This window comes from Pundamilia nyererei, unplaced genomic scaffold, assembly GCF_000239375.1.
Source record: "Pundamilia nyererei isolate P.nyererei 1_Seehausen unplaced genomic scaffold, PunNye1.0 scaffold00208, whole genome shotgun sequence".
NCBI classification, from domain to species: domain Eukaryota; kingdom Metazoa; phylum Chordata; class Actinopteri; order Cichliformes; family Cichlidae; genus Pundamilia; species Pundamilia nyererei.
In genome coordinates this window covers 43,668-63,031 of record NW_005187609.1, presented here as the reverse complement: position 1 = coordinate 63,031, position 19,364 = coordinate 43,668, and the positions used below count along the sequence as shown (strand labels likewise).

The following is a 19,364-nucleotide window of genomic DNA, read 5'->3' as shown; positions in this document are numbered from 1 at the left end:
CTTACAATGCCAACTCTGTAAATTGTACTCATGGCCATTGATCAATGGTTGTTAATCAGTGGTCATGACAATTTGCATATTAATGATCAATGAACTGACCTCACAGTCCATTGTTCATTAAAGGGTGCTAGTTTCACTCACTGTGCAAATGTACTGTTTATAAGATTGGGGAAACCTGCAGTCAGCTGAGACTGAAGAAGTCACTTGGACGAGTGACGAAACATTTCTCCCACTGAAAACGCTACGTCCAGATGAACCGAATCAACCTTTTTGGGATTATTATTCAACATTAATATATATTAAAGTCAGTATTATTACAGTATTTAATTCACATAAATCTAAAGTTAAAATAATTTTCATATTTCAAATCACAAATCACAGAAAATATGCTTAAAAATTTATTGTGGAATAGGGTGGTACACTAGGTCACAGTCCTTGGTATGCATGGATGTAGGATTTTCTGCTCTTTGTGGTCAACCACATTTCTGAAGACTTAATCCACATTACACAGAGGCATAAATTGTAGTGCAAAGAGCCCACGGAAATTAGTTCTATGGTAGGACGACAATCTTCTTCTCCAGCTTCTGCTCAGGGAAGATGAACCTCCTCATTATGTCGTCAAGCTCCTCCAGAGCCAGGTGGGCATGAAGCACGGATACCTCATCCAGGTCAGAGTTAACCACCCATTTGAGAGCTCGGTACAGGTCCAACAAAACATCACTGAGAACCTGGAGGAGACAGACACTAATGAAACTTTGGAAAAGGTGACACTAAAGTGACACAAATGTGGGGGTGCTGAGTTTGCTACCAAGTACATTTCATACAATATGACTCAAAACACTCCTTATCCTCCCATACACTAAAAAAAAAAAAAAAGCATAATAGTAATTGGTTACTTAATAAAAAGTCTGCTTAACTGAACTACATTCATTTTTTATTTGTACTTCAACTATTGTTCATTCATATTTACCGAGCTTTAGCATGTTTATTTTAGTTGCCTTTTTTGCTTTTTTCTATTAGACATTATTTAAAGTATCGTCAAATTCAAAGCCAAGGAAAACTTTATTTGTTGGTCTCAACATTGACCAAAATATATTGTTTCCAGTTATATTACCAATTGATAATTGCCCTGAATCCAGACCCTTATACTGTAAGGCAACTGCTACCTTGGAAAGTTGCTTAAAGTAGTTTAATCAGCACAACCCATTTTTTACATAAAGTGGGAACCAGTTTACATAAAATCTGGAATTTTAGATTTTAGATAGTTATTGTTATAATTTGGTTTAGGGTCTGATTAAATAAAGTAGGAACACAGCATTTAGTATTTCTAATTTACCTTGAAAACTATGATTAAAAAAAATAATGTTCCAGATTTCAAATGGATTCTGTCGTTGGGGGAGGTGAGGGGGGTTAAACAGTCCTTCTGGTTTCTTCCCAGTCTTGTCTTCCAATAATGTCACTGTGTGTCATTAGTGCTGTGCAGCTGGTGTCACCATTCTCCAGCTGTTCCAGTAATTATACAACCTGGACTAAGTCAAACAGCTAGCCACTTCACTGGGGTCATGACAGGTTATTAAAAGCTATATAACACCTGAGCCAGCTTTTTACATACAATTAGCAGCAGCTACTACAGCTTTAAAACCACCAGCCTATTATTATTAGCTCTATTTCATGGCTTTGATCAGTTTGGCCATAGACAGAGGAACTGTAAGGATGTACTGTGCTGATTGGTTCTTATGGGTTGCTAGGTGGGGGTGGGGGGTTCTGTGTAAGAAACAGACCCCAGGACTCTTTGGTGTGCTTTTGTTGTTTCATCCTGAGATATTTCTAGTTAGTTCTCTGACTGTTTCCCTGCTTTCACGGTTTTCCCTGGATTTAGTTGCTAACCAGCTTGCTGGTCTAGTGAATCACCTGTGTAGCTGACTCAGTCTATTCTCCACATAGTTCTCATTCACCATGCATACACCTACAAAACCAAACATTAAGGCTAACAGATGGATTTTTCCATTTCAGTTCAGGTAGACAACAATGAAGAACCACTTACAGCTAAAAAGACAGAGCGAAAGTGGCTAAAGAAATAAGTTTTACGTCATGGTCCCTCAGTCCTCTCTGTGCGACTTCACTGGATTTTATTTTTATCTCTCCTCTGCCTGGTGCACTCCAAATGTACCTCCTCCTCTTCCCCACCTCTTTTCCTTGACCTCGATAAAAACGTCATTGATGAAAACGGCATCGAGGTCAAGCAAAAGTGGGTAGGAAATTTGAAAAGGACTTAGGAAACGAAAAGAGCGTGCCGAGAATAAAAACGACCTTACATTAGTCTCTCATTAACAACATGATGTCCGGATGTTGAAATGACAATATGCAGGATGTGGAGAAAATGGACTACAAAACATGGAAAAGTGTTTGCCCCCTTCCTGATCTCCTATTTTTTGGCATGTTTGTCACACTTAAATGTAAATATTAGAAAAAGCTAACAGCCTGACCTCAAACTGAAGCGTATTTGCACATTTGCAAGTGTTTCACTTTTAGGAGAAAAATATTTAAATGAGTCACGTAAATGTTAATTAAAAAGTTTAAGGCACACAATTTACTGCAAATTGCACGCAGTCAAACATGGAAAAAACAAAAGAAAACAAAAAAAACGTGTCTTGTGCCTGTTGTCTGTAAAAACAGCCCAGTCAGAAACACCCCTTATGGAACTGTGTTAATGTCACAATAATAGAACATTCAATAAAACATTTATTCACAATAGCACCTTACGCGGGTCCCCAGTAATACACCTACCAAATATGAAGTAACATCTCATCTTAAGGTCTTCTGGCATTAGGTTTAGAAAACTGAATCCAGTGCTTCCTAAGACATTTTTAAAAATACCCAGTGAGCTATGAGAGTGTACCTGTGTGCTTTTGTCCCCAAGACCACGGAGCAGCGACGCAATAACGTGGACAGCAGCTCTCCTCACCTCTGCCTCCTTCTCCGTCTTTATCAGTGACGTCAGACAGGAGCTAATCTGCACAAAAACAGAATGCAAGATGTTCTTTTTAGCACTTTTCCAGCGTTTTGCTGCACCTGTCCCAACTTTTTTTTTAGTCATGCTGTTGTCATCAAATATGAATTGAGTTATTTTCCATGAAAGAGTCAAATGTAAAATATTGCATTCCTTGTCCAATGTATCTGTTCCTATTTTACACAAGTGTCCCAATTTATGGGGAATTATATTTGTACAAAGTGTATCCACGACAGATAATAACAGTTAATAATGCTTTAAACTAACAAGCACAGATAACACAACTGTAGATAACTGTGGAAGCATGGAGTCTCACATTTCAGAAACACAGAAAATTATTTTCCCAATTGGACTTAGTGCAGTTTGATTTATTTTAAATACCTACCATCTTTATCTTGCACAGAGCTGCTGTAACTTTTGATTTGATTTTTGATTTTATTGATTAGCATTCAAATTCAAATCTCAGTGAAAACAGTGAAAAAACAAACAAACAGTGAAAACAGAACAAAAATCTACCATAAAGAAAGAGAGCATGAGACAAGGCTAATCAAAAGGTATTGGCTGAAGCATTTGCTTATTACGCCAACCCTTTTCACAAAATATCTTTTTGTATGCAGCTCCTGTACACAGGGCTTGAAGAAAATAATAAAACAAAGCAAAAACCAAACAAACAAACAAACAAACAAACAAAAAAAACAAAACAAAGAAAAAAAAAACTTTCCACCTTAGATAAGTAACTACATCAAAGCAAAAGAATCAAGAGGTTATTTTTTTTCTCCTTTTTGCTCTTTTAATTCTTGATTTATATATTTTTCTAAAACTCTATTTTTAAACATGTTTTTAAACAAGGAAAATGAACTACACCTTTTTAAATCACTGTCATAACTATTCCACAGGTTAACTCCTCTAACAGAAACACATCTCTGCTTTATATTTGTCCTCATCTTGTTTTTTTTAAAGAAATCTGTTCCCCTTAAGTCATATTGACTCTCTCTGACTTTGAACAGCTTCTGAGTACTGCGGCAAAGCAAGTTATTTTGTGCTTTATACATTATCTGTGCCATTTTATATTCAACTAAATCATAAAATTTCAGGGTATTCAGATTAATAAACAAAATGTTAGTTGGTTCTATATAGTTTGATTGGTTTATAATTCTTATAGCTCTTTTTTGTAACTTGAAAATATGAAGAGTGTTCGTTTTATATGCATTACCCCATATCTCCAGACAGTAAGTCATATATGGAAGAAACAGAGTACAATAAAGTGTGTATAATGATTTTTTGTTCAGGACATTCTTTGTTTTATAGAGAATAGCAATGGTTTTTGACATTTTTGTTTTCACGTGGTTTACTCTTAAAATATTACCTACCAAACCAAAATAATCACAAATACATCTGGTTGGTTATTGCAGCCTTGCAGCCTGGTTGAAAGAACTGGTGTATTTTCAGTATTTTTGTGAGTTTTGCAGTTTTCATTTCAGTATCTATGTAATATTACAGACATGGAGTCTGTTAATTTAACAACATTGAAAAATTACAAAGAGTTAGTCACTATAGAGCCGAGCTGTGCATCTCAGGACAAACATTCAGTATATTTAGAGTGAGATCTGTTTGTGTGCTGCAGACATATACAGAGGTGGCTCATTCATGCCAGCTGGCTGCAGCATGGAACCAACATGTCAGCCAGTTTACAGAGTGAAGTTAAACCAAAGTTCTTGAAAACCCACTTGTTCAACTCAATTATTTTACTAATTATCTTTTCACTGTTTCTATTGTAAATTATTGTCCTGTGTTTACATTGTTCCATCGGTTGTCCTGTATGAGGCATGAGTTATATAATGCTGTAAAATGTTTATTTGTAAAATCTTGTTGGTTTTATTTTTGTCAGTTGAAGCTGTACAGCTGTTTGTTTGATTTGGTGACTGGACTGAGAGTTCTCTCTCTTTTCTACTCTCCAGGAGCACTCAAAGCACCCATTCATACAAGAATCATGCTTTTCTATCTAACATTCACAGACGTTCATACTCGATGGATGCAGCAGAGAGCAACATGGGGTTAGCCCAAGAATATCTGGCACGCACACTGGAGCAGCCTGGGATCGATCCACCAAACTTCTGATCAGTAGACAACCCGCTCTACCTCCTGAGCAACAGGAGTCAGATGAAGCCTCTAGAATTTCATGCCATTTAATTTATACTCTAACAATAACCTGTTTTTTGCTTAATGGGTTCTTAGAAATGTTAATGTGTTTATTTTCTATTATCCTACCTCTTGAGCTAGTGACCCCAGGGAATAGTCCAGTCTCTGACAGATTTCCCCCAGGTTGGACAGACTGCTAGCCCGGATGCTTTGGTCAGGGTCTCTGGATTCTCGCAGGAAGATGCCCACCAGAGGACGGCCAAGGTGGGGAGCTAGTTCTCCTAAAGGAGAAACATCAAGCAGACAGGTTAGATCTAAGGCTCCATAAAACTGACCATTTATCAGAGGATGTCATGTCTGTGGTTCTCTAGGTGATTGTAGCCATCTTCTGTGGAAAATACAATATATGGACAAAAGTACTGGGATGACCTCTTAATATTTGATTCCAGGTATTTCCAGATGTATAAAAATTAAGCACTTAGTCATGCGGTCTGCCTTTAAAAACATTTGTTAAAGAGTGGGCTAATTGTAAAGGACTCAGTGAATTCAGGCATGGTACTGTAATAGGATGCCACCACTGCAACAGTCAATTTGTACATTTTTTTCCTTCTAGATATTCCACGATTTACTGTAATCAGTATTACAGCAAAGTGAAAGCATTTCAGAACCACTCAATCACAAAGTGGGAGCCCAATTAAAGTAACTGAACAGGGTCAAAGGGGTTTCTGGTTACGTCACAAGTTATGATGTAGAGTTCACAGAGCCAGTTAGATGTGTCTTATCCAGAAACAGACACCTTGCACCTTAATGATGTTAGCTTGTTCTACAATAGCCTTTTTTCAGCTCAGCTGCTCTCACTTTATTTCCATCTTTCACTAGCCGGTCACAACTTCCTTTAACAGACTCCATGAAAGAGAAATGCTGTTTTAGAGTCCATACTTGTATCAGTGTGTGTCTCAACTACACACATTAATATTCAACATTGGTAAAGCTGGTAAAACTGATGCACTCCAACAAATACATCTGCACGTCCTCTTCCTGTACATCCTGATAAACATCATGTTTTGAGAACAGCAGCTGGTTCAGAGCTCTTCCCTTTCAGTACATGTCCTATCACTGGTTACTATGAGAGTTCACAGGACTGTGCAAGGCCATTAAGCCAGTCACAGTTAGCAAACCAAACATTCATTTATTAAACATTTGCTCAACCAGGCGAGTCAATTAAGAGAACTTTCTTACTTAAAAACGATGGCCTGGCAAAAGCCAAATCTTGGCCAGTCTTGTGGGAGCATTTTAGCCAAACAGAGGAGCTCTCTGGGTGCCTGTGCAACAAACTGAATCTCGATCCAATCTCTCAGCAAGGATATAAACCATCTAATTGTCCCAGAGAAGTGGTACGATGGCAATCTGGCACAGTAAAACAGAGTGGGGTGGGGGGGGTTCTGTCAGGAAAGATTTTTATACACAGGGTTCCTTCTGATGGGGATCTGCAAAGAAAACAAGCGTGCACTGTGGTTTTTGTGTGGCTGTGATGACTACAACAAAGTAGTCACTTTTTTACCCGTTTCTTAAGGTCATGATATTCAGATATTGTTTATCTGCTGTGGATGGCTTTTAGACGTGACACTTCTTTTACCCTTCACTTGTCAAGTTTCCTCAGTTTTTTAAGGACACACAGCACACCATGCAGACATGTGCCATGTTTTACCAAGGTGTCAGGTGGCTAGCTCTTTGGTCAGCACTTTTTGGTGTGAAAATGTCATTTCCTGTTTTGTACAGCTTTTTGAGTATGTTGATTATGACTAAATCGAATATTACATCTAGGGCTGCAACGATGCATCGAGAAATTCTATTCTAAAAAATTCTTGTCAGAAATTATTTTCTTCGATGTTTCATTTAAGGCAGGGGTGGGCAACTCCAGGTCTCAAGGTCCTGCAGGTTTTAGATATCACCCTGGGTCAACACACCTGATCGTTGTGTTAAACAATGTAAATGCAAGAGTGTCACCCACATTTGCAACTAAAAACAGACCTGTGATACAAAAATATTCAGAAGCAATTATTAGAAACCTGATAACACAACAGCAGCAGTGATAATGATGCTGGTGTAGTTTAACGTGGAGCCAGAGTCTGTTTACACACTGTGAAGAGCAAAGAGGCAGAGCTGTTACCAACACACTGAGCTCAGGCAGCAGCGCTGCTCCCGTAACCACCTTTCAAACCTTTACTGGGAAAAACCTAGCACGAGCTCCATCCACACCGTTTGTTTTACACAGTGAAAAATCTGCAGTAAGCCTCCAGATGTTTTAAAATATGCTGATGAACTGTTAACTTAATCTGAGAGCATGTTTAAATTATACAGCTTATTGAAGGCTGATGGCAGCTGTCCTATTCTGCATAACAGGGGCGAGTCTAAAGGGGGGCATGGGTGTACTAGACCATGTTTCAAGGATTTCACAAGATTATTAAGATTAAAAGTGAAATAATATAAAATATTGTATTCATTAAATTGCATTAAAAATGTGAACTAAAATTAAATAAAAGCTACTTTCACAAGCCAATAAAGACGTACATGACAAGTGAATTATTGTTAATATTAATTACCATCGGTCTTCAGCAACACAAAAACTTGCCTATTATTAATGTCAAAGAGGTCGAGTACAGGTACATTTTATGCCTTAAGATATATACACCATATAAACCATTTCATTCTAATTTTAAATAAGATTTTTCATAGTCTGGAGGCTGCAGATGGCTCAGGTCTCCTGGGTCTTTCTCTGTCTGCCTCTGGCTCCTAGACACAGTTAGTGTGGCTTCTTCTTCCATCATTACCAAGTATAATTGGTCACACACACACACACACACACACACACACACACACACACACACACACACACACACACACACACACACACACACACACACACACCAACAAGATTGTGGTCAGCTGCTGCGTTCTTGTATGCGTTTTCTTACAGGTGCAGCAGTTAGAGACTAGAGATGGCACAATACCACTTTTTTATGTCCGATACCGATATCATGAATTTGGATATCTGCTGATACTGATATGAATCCAATATAGTGTATTTTTAATCAATAAAGCTGTTTTTCTAATATCTTGCTGCATTGTGTATAAGTTCATAGTGAAGTTTTAAAAAACAAAACACTAAAGCTATTCTGTTATACCTGTATTCAAAAAATACACTGCACCCAAAATGTTTCATAGTTCAGCAACACTCATCAAGCTAATAAACTTAAACCTGCACCATCCTCCCTATTCTGGTATTTTAAAGAGTACTTAGCAGAAATATTAAACAACCTAACTAATAGGGTTGCAAACTCCCAGCACAAAAAAATAAAAAATAAAAAAATAAAAATAAAAAAGGGAACCACCCCCCCCCGATGCTTAATCGACGTAATCAACTTTAATTTAATGCACGTGTAAAAAAAAAAAAAAAAGCACAGAAATCAATTCTTTTTCTACAATAATTCAATAGATTCAACATCTTTCTTCAACAGAATTGCAGACTGCACAGATCGTACCTTCCCAAAAGTACTATAGCTTACTGGGGTATATTAGACTTAATAGTTCCTCTATACAATAATTGATTTCTATACATTTTACATCAGATTAAAACTGGGTGTAAGATTCAGATAATTTATTAAAAGCTAGACATTTTAAATGAGAATAAGAAAGAAAAGTATGTCTTTGTGCCCCCTTTTCCCTGTTAATGCCCTATCGGCCCCCCTGGCTAAACTTTGCTAGATCCGCCCCTGCACAGTGACCGGCGTCAGCTGCGTAGAAAAAGATCCTCGAGTAGAAAGTAATAATAAATAAATTCTAACAACAGATTATCAAGTTTAAACGTGCTGCTGTTGTTCAGCCGCTGGTTTCCTCTTTCTGGCGCAAACTGGGCCAAAAAACAAACAAGAGACACGGACTCACAACAGAAAAGCCGATCAGCTGATCATTGATCGGTTTCATGATTGAAGTAGCAACAGGAGAGGGAGGGTGAGAGAAGAGGCAGTCGCTCCATATATCGGTTGTTAAGCTTAACGCAGGAATGCTTTACAAACATTCAGAGATGAACTGACACACTTGCTTTACTTCTCTTTGGGATCACTTCCTCGGAGATGAAATGCCGGGCTGGTAGCGAGGCTACAAATGCTCAACCAGACCGCCGAGAGATCTGGCAAGCCACAGCCGCTCTATCACGTGATGCACACTGCTCCGACGTGCTACGGTTATGAGCCGAGTTACGCCATGTCGCAAGTCTTCTGAGGTGCTTTTGTGATATTTAATGGATCGGATTACATTTTTTATTTCTTTCCGATATCCGATCCAGTAATTTAGGTCAGTATCAGACCGATACGTAATATCCGATCGGTCCATCTCTATTAGAGACACATTGTGCTTTTCCACTTGTGCTCTGTCTTGCTATTCTTATCTTTTGACCTATTTTCTTTTTTATATATACAGAAATAAGATGAGTTTATAGAGAGTCTATAGAGCTCATCAGAGAAAAAAGCAATGTTGTCACAACAGTGCGTTCAGATCCTGATTCAACACACAAGAGCACACAGCACTGACAGACATGAAACAGAAGCAACAACAACAAAGTAACATCACAGCATAACTGTTAAGTTGAATCTGATGATGCTCACCCATGGCCCTGCTTGTCCTCATCAGGACCTCTCCCACTTTAAGGCGGGTTTCCACGGAGCGCTCTTTGTTGGAGGAAAGGAGGGAGGGTCCATGTTGGAAGTCTTTTAGGAGCCGTTCCAGTATTTTGTCAGGGTAGGAATCAGCCAATGCAGCCAGACCTAAAGACGGTTTATAACGAGTCCATCAATCATCAGCAGCATCTGAATACTTCATCAACATTGGGATGAATCACTAGATTACCTTGAATGGCTGACAGGTAGACGAATGAGTCTACATGTTCCAGGCTTTCTAAGAAGAGCTGGAGAAAAATAGACCATCAGCATGATTTATAACCACATGGTCTACTGTGTAAAAAACACACACAACATCAAAACACATACAAACAGCAGAGCCAAGAAGAATACACACCACTCCATACATCAATCAAACAAACAACTTTTTTTTTTTAAACTGTAGTTTCAGTTAAAATAAGGAGAAAGGACAGTACACATGAAAAGTGACCTCTAGAAAACTCAACTGTGTGACAAGGCAGAAAAATCAATAAAGGGGGGTTTTGCTGAAGGATGGTTGAAGGGGATGGGCTTCTGATCAAATAGAATAATACATTAGTTGGTATCTTCTCTTACCATCTTAACAAGCCCCAAGAGCTCAAAGCTCTTTTGAGCTGTCTCAAAGAGCTTCAGCTCCCTCATTTATTATAGAAGTCTCAAGAGACAAAGATATTGCCAGTGCTCACATTCTTTTTGAAACAATAACACACTGTGACAGATTTTATTGTATGTGTGCCAAAAAAAATACACCAGATGAACATGGAAAAGAAAAAAAATCCATCTAACACTTGACACAGACTTGAGAGCTGTTCACAAAAGCCTAAACAGAAATGGGCTCAATGGAAGAGTAGATGTCAAGAAGCCATTATTAACCATAGGAAGGGAAACTGGGAGGAAAAGCTATGGTACGCTAAATTACTCAAGAACTGGGCTGAGGATCAGTGACAACTGGTTTTTCGGAGTAAAAGCTACATTAGCTGCTCCCCTGCATGATTTGGCAAAGCTTCAAGCTGGATGCCCTTCCTGACATCAAAGCAGTGACCTTTCACTTGCCAAGTGAAAGTGTTAACTAGTACACCATGGGGGGCATAACAGGTCTTATGGAGTGATATAATCTCTCCAGTGTGTCCTGGGTCTGCCCCAGGGCCTCCTCCTGGTGGGACATGCCCAGAACACCTCACCCAGGAGGCATCCTTGTCAGATGCCAGAACCACCTCAACTGGCTTCTTTCAATGTGGAGGAGCAGCGGCTCTACTCTGAGCCCCTCCCGGATGGCTGAACTTCTCACCCTCTCTCTAAAAGAGAGACCAGCCACCCTTCAGAAGAAGCTCATTTCTGCCGATTGTATCCACAATCTCGTACTTTCGGTCACTACCCACAGCTCGTGACCAGTTTAAACAACTTTTAATAAATTGCTGGACACAGTTTGTGGGGATGAACAAAAGTATTTTACCAGCATAATATAATCTGCAGTATGATCATTGCTTTAACAATGTAACAGATAGCTTTAAGATGGCCTTAAGATCCTCCTAGCTAAATATATACAGAAATGAGGGGTAGCTGAAGACCTTTGTACAGTGCTGTAAATGGTAATGATACTGGTTCTTATATAATGATTTTCTATTTAATGTCTGAATGTTTTTTCTATTTAACACTGACATACTGTCACACTAAGATGAACACACTGGGAGCAACTAACGCTTCAGTATCTCACCCGCTCTACACAGGCCACACCAACTCCTGTATATTATATGTGTGGATAATCATTTAATTTATTTTGAAATAAAGTACTTGAATCAAATTTCTCTACCTAAAAATTTAATTTATAATTTTAATTTATACAGGACTTGCAAATGTGAAGAACATAACATCTACTCAACTTGACAAACAAAAAGAAAAGTAAAGCCTAAGTTAAAAAAAACAAAAACAAAAACAACAACAACAAAAAAAAGAACAGTACAAAAAAATGAAAACACCAAAAAAGCCAAAACATATTTAAAACAAAAAAACAAACAAACAGAGCAGCTACCAGGTAACTTACCGTCAGGATTTTCTCCTGCGCCTGGATGGCCTCTGGCTTTCTATGTTGCACCATTTGTGTCAGTACCCTCAGGGCGTACGCTCTTGTTGGCACGTCTGGGTCACATGCCTCTAGCAGCCAGTCAGAGATGGGCTTGGAAGGAGGGCAAGAGTCACTGGAGCCAGAGATCTGTCCTTCACATCCTGGACTTATTCCTGACCCTCCAGAAGATGCTGTAAGTCTTTCATGGCTTTGGGCAGGTTTATGTGAGTCGTTTGCTTCACCTTTCACTACATTTTTTACAGCTGTTTTATGGTTTCTGGGGGGCGGTGCGTCAGTGACAGAGATAGCCTCACTGCTGCTGTCAGGGCGGTACGCCCCGTGAGTGGCAATGACCGCTCTCAGGTTGGACGCTAGCTCCTGAATAATCACGTCAGGATGCTGCTGAGAGAGTATCTCCAGAGGTGGCAGCAGCTTTGACATCGACAAGTAGTCCTCCACACTGAACTGTAAAGTCAAATGTAAGGGTTTCTTGAGAGTTTCTGTTATGCATTTACTGTTATAAAGTGTGTTAAAGTTCTAAAACTTTGTTTTTAATGTTGCTTTAATGTTCTTCAAAAAACAGATTTCAAATTGTTTGCACATGTACACAGAAGTACATAATAGCTAAAGCTGGAATTATACTACCTGATTAGATCTCCATATAACAGGCATATGTACATCCTCAGCATCTCAAAACATTCCTTAAATAAAAATTCTAAATGTTTTTTTTAAAAAGCTATCTAGTGTTATGTGAGGCATGATAGCAGATACGCAGCAAGAAATAGAGGGATGCATTTTGTAAAACAAAGTCAACATATGAACATCACAGGTTTAGAATGACTTGAAATTACTGGCGACCACCGGTGCTACCTCTCAGCCTCTTAGAAGACACACCTATGGTATCAATTCAAAATTCTTTATCTCCTTTTTCTCAAGTTATTGCATTCATTAGATTTTCAGGAAAAAGTGACCTCTGAGAGGTTGAGGTCACTGAGATTTGGACTCATCTGAGATATTTAGTAGATATGCCCAGATTAACAATTTGAAGCTCCTACATCACCTTTTATGGTTGGAGGTAATTAAAAACCTTTCTTAAAACCCCCCAAAACAACAAACAACTACCAACTGTGGCCGTCTATAAAAACACATAGAAAATGACCTTTGAAATTTAACTGAAGCTGCTGTCTTGAGCAAAATTAATGCTCAAGACCTGCAGATACTCTGTTATTGTACAAATATAATGTATAATCAAAGCTACAAAAAATGAAACTACAGAACATGATGAACTGAACGTGAAAGAGCCACATGCAGCAGAATGGAGTTATCAGTCACTTGTGCATACCTGAGGCTCAGACAACAGCGCAGACACCAGACCCATCCCCATTCTCAGTGTCTGGCTCTCTGCTGCACTGCCAGCATTCAGCCCAGCGGTCTGATCCAGGCCCGCACAGGCCCTCTGGAGCAGAGACATCATAAAGTCCACAACCTATAACAAACCCAGACAGGGGTCAGTTGCTCAGTGATGAAACATCAGGGAGGCAAATGTAGAAAGACTAAAAACAACAAAAGCAATTTGAAAAACTGAAGTGACAAAATTCATTTGAAAAGGGTGAAGTGCAAAGATATTAGCAAGCATAGGTGTATATGATTGTAACAAATACTATCATAAATAGCATACTAATAAAGTACTAGAATTTATACCCAAAGCTGAAAAATTTAGATGGATTATTTTTAATTTTTTTCTTTTTCTTTGAAACTTCTAAGAAGTTTATGCTTCACTGTTGGGAAATAAAATTATAGTATTTTTTTAGCCTTTCACTTAGTACAAATGAGCAGAAATGAGTGTCTGTGTGTTGCACCTGTGCAGTGTGTGGATCCATCTTGATAACCAAGCTTCTCAGCATTGACCAGTAATTTAGCCCTCTATCTTCTCATCCAAGCACGGCCTCCAAGGTAAGTGTGGTGAGGTCCAAAAATGTGAACTCCAGAAACTGATGGGTAATAAATGTGTCCTTTCACCTGACTTCAGGTTTTGTGTCTACAACTTTGAGGACTGCACATATTAATATTGCTTTCGGTTCGATTGCACGAAGAACGATGCATTAAAGTCCCAACTGCTCCAAAGCCAGTAACAGCCCTCCACTTGTGCCGTCAACTGACAGTGACAGTGCAAAACTGAAGTCAACTGCTTTAGGAAAAATGACACTGAAGACATCCATTCTGTTCCTTCTGTCTAGGAGAAACTAAATTACATATATCGAATCAATTCAAATCCAATCTGGTAATGGCTTGCTGTATAAATGTTGTGTTTGGTCCAGAAGGTCCAGACCAGAAGCTTTATTTGAGAATTCAAGGTGACATTTAACCAGCATGGCTACCACAACATGCTGCAGCACAGCTTTGATCTTACTGGGAAAATCATTAATTTTTCAGCAGGAAAACGACCCCAAGGTGAGTAAGGTCTGTCTGAGCAAGAAGCAAAGTGACGGAGTGCTGCATAAGATCTCATTATCTCCACTCACAAATCTTGTATAGAGCAAAATTAGTAAAAAAAAGGTTTACACGTGTAAAAAAAGATTCACAAGCATAAACTAAGATTTTAAAATGTGTACGGTGATTAGTGTTTACATTTTGAGTACTCACACACGCATGCTTGGATTGATACACTAATACTGAGCAATAAAAAAAAAGTTAATAGTGACAGATTATACAGGTGACAGAGATGGAGTAAAATATTGGTAGTGGTAAATGTTTTCTAGTAGAGGGGTGATCAGTCGTTCTGCTTATTTAGAAAAACAGGAATTCACAGGAAGTTGAATTCCCCGTTTCCTACTAGTACTTGAACAAACATTATATTACTGAAACACCGAGGAGCCTCAAACCCCATCTACACATGTGACCTGTGTGTATCGTGCACACATATTTAAGAATCCGTAAATGAGCAAAAAGAATGTCAGAAATGTATTTATTTTTTAAAGACATCTGCATGCACAAGAAGAGTTTTGAGAGCAGAAATAATCTGATTTTTGACATTGACCTTAAAAATGTGTGTGTAAATTATCAGTGTTAACATTTTCACATAAGCAATTGTAAAATACTGCTACATGTGTTTAACTTGCCCTCTTTTAGTGTATGGACTGGTACACTCATTTCTGCTCAAAATATATACACAATCATTGTCGTACTTTACACCTCTGGATCACATCAGATCTGTATACCTTTTAAGACTAATTTCATGCGTTTCTGTATGTCTCCACTCACCTGTGTTGTTTTTCTCAGGAGATGAGCGTGCTGCAGGGACTCAACCATCGTAGCCAGTACATGAAGCAAAGCCAGTCTTTGGGCTTGTTTCTCAGCTCGACCCAGTAGCTGCTGCTCCACTTCCAGCAGCGTCATGGCCGACATGTCAACCTCTTCTTCATCCTTTGTTTCTTCATCTGCAACGGCCCAACTGGTGAGCTCCTACAGAAGGAGCAAAGTTATCTGAGGTTGCTTTCTGTCACAGAGCAAACACTGTAATATAATCTAGACATAAAACACTCCAATTCCCAATCATAACTACATAAAATGATCAATTTCTACTGAGGCTGATGAAAGCTCACATAAGCACTATTTATGAGGTTCAGTTCTTTTAAAACCGATCCATATTTAAATGAAAATGGCCAAAAATAATAATATAAAGCAAATTAAATCATTTTGTTCTAATTTTCACTGCAATATTTGGTTGTTCAACTAATTAGATTCATTATTCTTTCAGGAAATCAGGAAATTGGAGGACATGTAAGAGTTGACTTGGATCGTTGACTGGTCCATCTTGGTGGGGTCCTAGGAGTGGGGGCTTTGAGGTCAAGGTCAGAGGTCACCTTGAAGTCGAGGTCACTTAATTTCAAGCTCAAAGATTTTTAGCAGATGCACCTACGGTATGAATTTCAAAATCCTATGTTGCCTTGTTATCAAGTTATTGCATTCACAAACTTGGGTTTCCACCTGGCAGGGTGATAATAATATTTCATCAGTCATTTAAGACTGAGAGGTAATGATTGAATGCTGGAAGTAACCCTCACTTTTGACCATCATAGTTCAGCAGTCTATCCTCGTGCATCCCTGTTTACCTGCAGCAGGTCAAGGAAAAAGTCTCCTGGCAGATCACAGTCTTTGAGCTCAGCCAGCAGGTGCGTCAGACACTCCACTCTCCACTGGTCCCCTGACAGTCTCTCATACATCTCATCATCTTCATCACTGGGAAACAGCATCAGAAAGAAAATAACATATTTAATATACTACTCTGCTTAAGCATTATGTTTTTTTCGGACGCCCCATTAATGTTTGGTTAAATAAAACCAGTCATTATAAGTGATCACACACATACATCCCTCATTATTCTAACTTGCCCCATTTTTAAATCATCTCCCTTATGAGATGATATGCGATTTTCAAATACAGAGGCAAACTATGTTTCTTAATGCTTAATTCTTCATATTGACAACTTATGTAAGCATATAGGGAACAATATAATGAGATTCTAAATATTATATTACTTTGGACCTCTAACCTCTTCTGCAAGGCCAAATACTGCCTGTGTTTGCATTGAAATAAGCTGCCTAGTTAGTTAGAAATATACTATAGTATAAAATTATATAACAAGCTCAAGTGGTTCATGTACAGTTATTTACCAATTAATACCAAATGTTCATTACCTATTTGTGCACAATGTTTGAAAGCAAAATAAAACAATATTCCCTTAAAACTAAACACTGCCTGTCAGCTTTGTGCTGTTCGACTGCTTCTTGTTGTTTGTATACTGTCGACACCTTGTGGATCAGACGAAAACCAAAAACAAATTCAGATTTTTGCAAGTCATTAAAGATGTATTAATAAACACTTAACTTGTAAAACTTGAACATTTTACTTGTAATGTAACATTTTTACATTGTTGTGCTTTTATTTTTTACTTTAAATTAAGGTTTTTAATACTTAGGATCTGTCATCTGTATGTTTAACATCATTACCTGCAGCTCTCTCTGCAGCTGAGCCTGGCCCCTCCTTCACTGCCAGCAGTGAAGTGGAAGTTTGCTGCCACCTGGTTCTTCCCTCTCTGGAGGCCTGAAAGCTGCCTCAGCATTGACAAGGCTGCAGACATCTCAGCGTGGGTCAAGTACCACAGCAAGATCTCCTGACAGGGGGCGCTGTAGAGCACAGAGCGCACACAGGTAATTACTGTGTTCTACATCCAGTATCAGTTTAACTTTTCCAACAAAATTAGTGACTAAAAATGTTTGTTGAGCAGCATTTTAATTGTGATTACACTAAGACCAAAACTGAATCCTTCAACCCTTTCTTCCAAAATGGTCAACTCAGGTTTAGAAAAAAAAGAGTTGGTCAAAGTATCCAACCAATTAGCAGTGATCCACACGGCAAAGGGTAATATTATTGTAGCCACATCCATTACACACTCGAAGGCAGCGGTCCCCAACCCCCGGGCCACGGAGTCGTTTGGTACCGGGCCGCGAGCGTTGAGGTTCAGGTGTGAAATGCATGCTTTTCAGGGTTTTATCGTTTTTTTAGCGTTATTTTATTATCGGGTTTATGGTTAACTCGGTTTTCCTGGGTCTTTTTACATGTGTTATGCATAAAACTTATTTTTTTTCAGCACCGCAAAAACGATTGGGGACCGCTGCTCTAAGGCATAAATGCATTTAAATACACAAACTGAGGAAAAAAGAAGCTGAAGAATGAAACAAAGTTAAATCGCAGCTAAAAACAGAAAATGTTTACCGGAGGTGAGAAACATTCTTCTTGGTAAAACAGAAGAGTGTGAAGATAACAGGAAGAACTTCTTCTAGAGCTCTGAGAAGAGAAGCTGAGGGAGTGTTTTCAACCATGCAGACCTGGCAGCAACAGGAGACACAAGACAAGCATCAAGTAAACAGCACGACCAGGATTCACCCTGTGAAAGAATTCTGTTTATCAAAGCCACAAGCTGCAGGTACAGGCATGAAATCAGCTGATGGTTCTTTTTTAATGACATTTCATTCAAATCAATTTATTCAAGTTCTGCAGTTTTCACTAGATACTGTTACAAAAGTTAATCTGTGGTCTTCGTAAATGGTAAATACGCTGGTTCTTATAATCACACTTTTCTACTCTGAGCACTCACAGCGCTTTACAACTTGCCTCATTCACCCACTCGCACAAGCACTTTTTTCTATGCTACTTCAACGCCACTGAGAAGACATGTCTGACTCAACTGCAACAACAATTCAATGAAACTCAAACGCAGGTTACTCAAAGACCACAGTTCAGCTGGATTAAAGCAGAAGAATAGGAAGAGGCAATACAATAATGCTGGCTAAAAAAAATGGAATACACTGGACCTAGTTATTAGGAAGATGCTGGATGGCACATTCAGAGATCATCTTGATGGCCCTATTCTACTCCACCAACATCCTCAATGCCGGACACATCCTTCCCAAAGAGCTCTGTTAGATGAAAGAAATTCACTCCTCTTACATTCCTGCTTTTACATGTCTGTAAAGACCTTGCGTCCTCACCTTGTATACATCTTCCACACACTGTGTCAGTTCTGACTCTTCCACAGCAGTTTGGGAATCACACTCACCTGGAAAAATGCACATAAACTGATTTATCATCCATATACTGCTCATCCATCCATCCATCCACCTTTATTTATAAAGCACTTTTAAACCACAGCTGATGCAAAGTGCTGACAACACAGCCTGGACATCTTCCTACATGAATTACACAAAGTAAATCCTCATCCTCAGTCAAACTCACCTTTTGATACTGGCTTTAGTTGTTAGCATATATTGTAGTCATGTGCATTACTTAACAAATGTATAAGACTACTAACCCAATGTGAGCTTTATGCCACAGCTGGCCTAAATTAATAGTGTTGGCATTTTTGGTATTAACAAATGTTGGATGTTTCTATAATGGTTAATCCTCCAGTGTGTTCTTTAAGCAAATCAAAACTTTCATGATAAAATACAACTATTGTTTACTGTGTACCAAGACAGCACTTTTTTTTTTTTTTTAAGATGCCAAATTACAGTTTATTACATATATAAAATTCCAGAAGGGAAGTCTTGATGCATGCTCAATCATCCAGGGAAGTAAATCCCAAAAGGCTGATTCTGTTCATCTGGACGTAACATTTTCAATGGGAGAAACATTCAGTAACTTGGATGAGCGACTAAACGTTTCTCCCACTAAAAACACTACGTTCAGATGAACAGAATCAACCTTTTAAGGCTCCAGGAGAGAATTTGCAGAACCTTTCAGAGAAGTATGTTGGGTATTAACCCCCCCCCCCAAATAAATATATAAATAAATTATAATAAGCACTGGGTACATTTTTCAGAAAAGGTAAATATTGCACATGAGCGATGGACTCTGACATTAAGCTCTGACTGAGATG

General features: G+C 38.6%; 1 protein-coding gene across 1 annotated transcript in view; it reads right to left on the bottom strand.

Annotated features, from left to right (window-relative positions):
• Window positions 1–385: 385 nt before the first annotated feature.
• The window catches only part of tango6 (transport and golgi organization 6 homolog (Drosophila)), a 21,965-nt gene continuing 2,986 nt past the window's right edge, over window positions 386–19,364 (bottom strand). The window contains exons 7-18 of the mRNA XM_005747885.1: window positions 18,478–18,545; window positions 17,702–17,814; window positions 16,936–17,112; window positions 16,039–16,165; window positions 15,188–15,388; window positions 13,269–13,412; window positions 11,906–12,391; window positions 10,055–10,112; window positions 9,814–9,972; window positions 5,279–5,430; window positions 2,900–3,013; window positions 386–728 (exon numbers count right to left, since the gene is read on the bottom strand). Of these exons, the coding sequence (XP_005747942.1) occupies window positions 552–728; window positions 2,900–3,013; window positions 5,279–5,430; window positions 9,814–9,972; window positions 10,055–10,112; window positions 11,906–12,391; window positions 13,269–13,412; window positions 15,188–15,388; window positions 16,039–16,165; window positions 16,936–17,112; window positions 17,702–17,814; window positions 18,478–18,545 (1,976 nt within the window). The 3' untranslated portion in view covers window positions 386–551. The remainder of the gene's footprint in view (window positions 729–2,899; window positions 3,014–5,278; window positions 5,431–9,813; window positions 9,973–10,054; window positions 10,113–11,905; window positions 12,392–13,268; window positions 13,413–15,187; window positions 15,389–16,038; window positions 16,166–16,935; window positions 17,113–17,701; window positions 17,815–18,477; window positions 18,546–19,364) is intronic.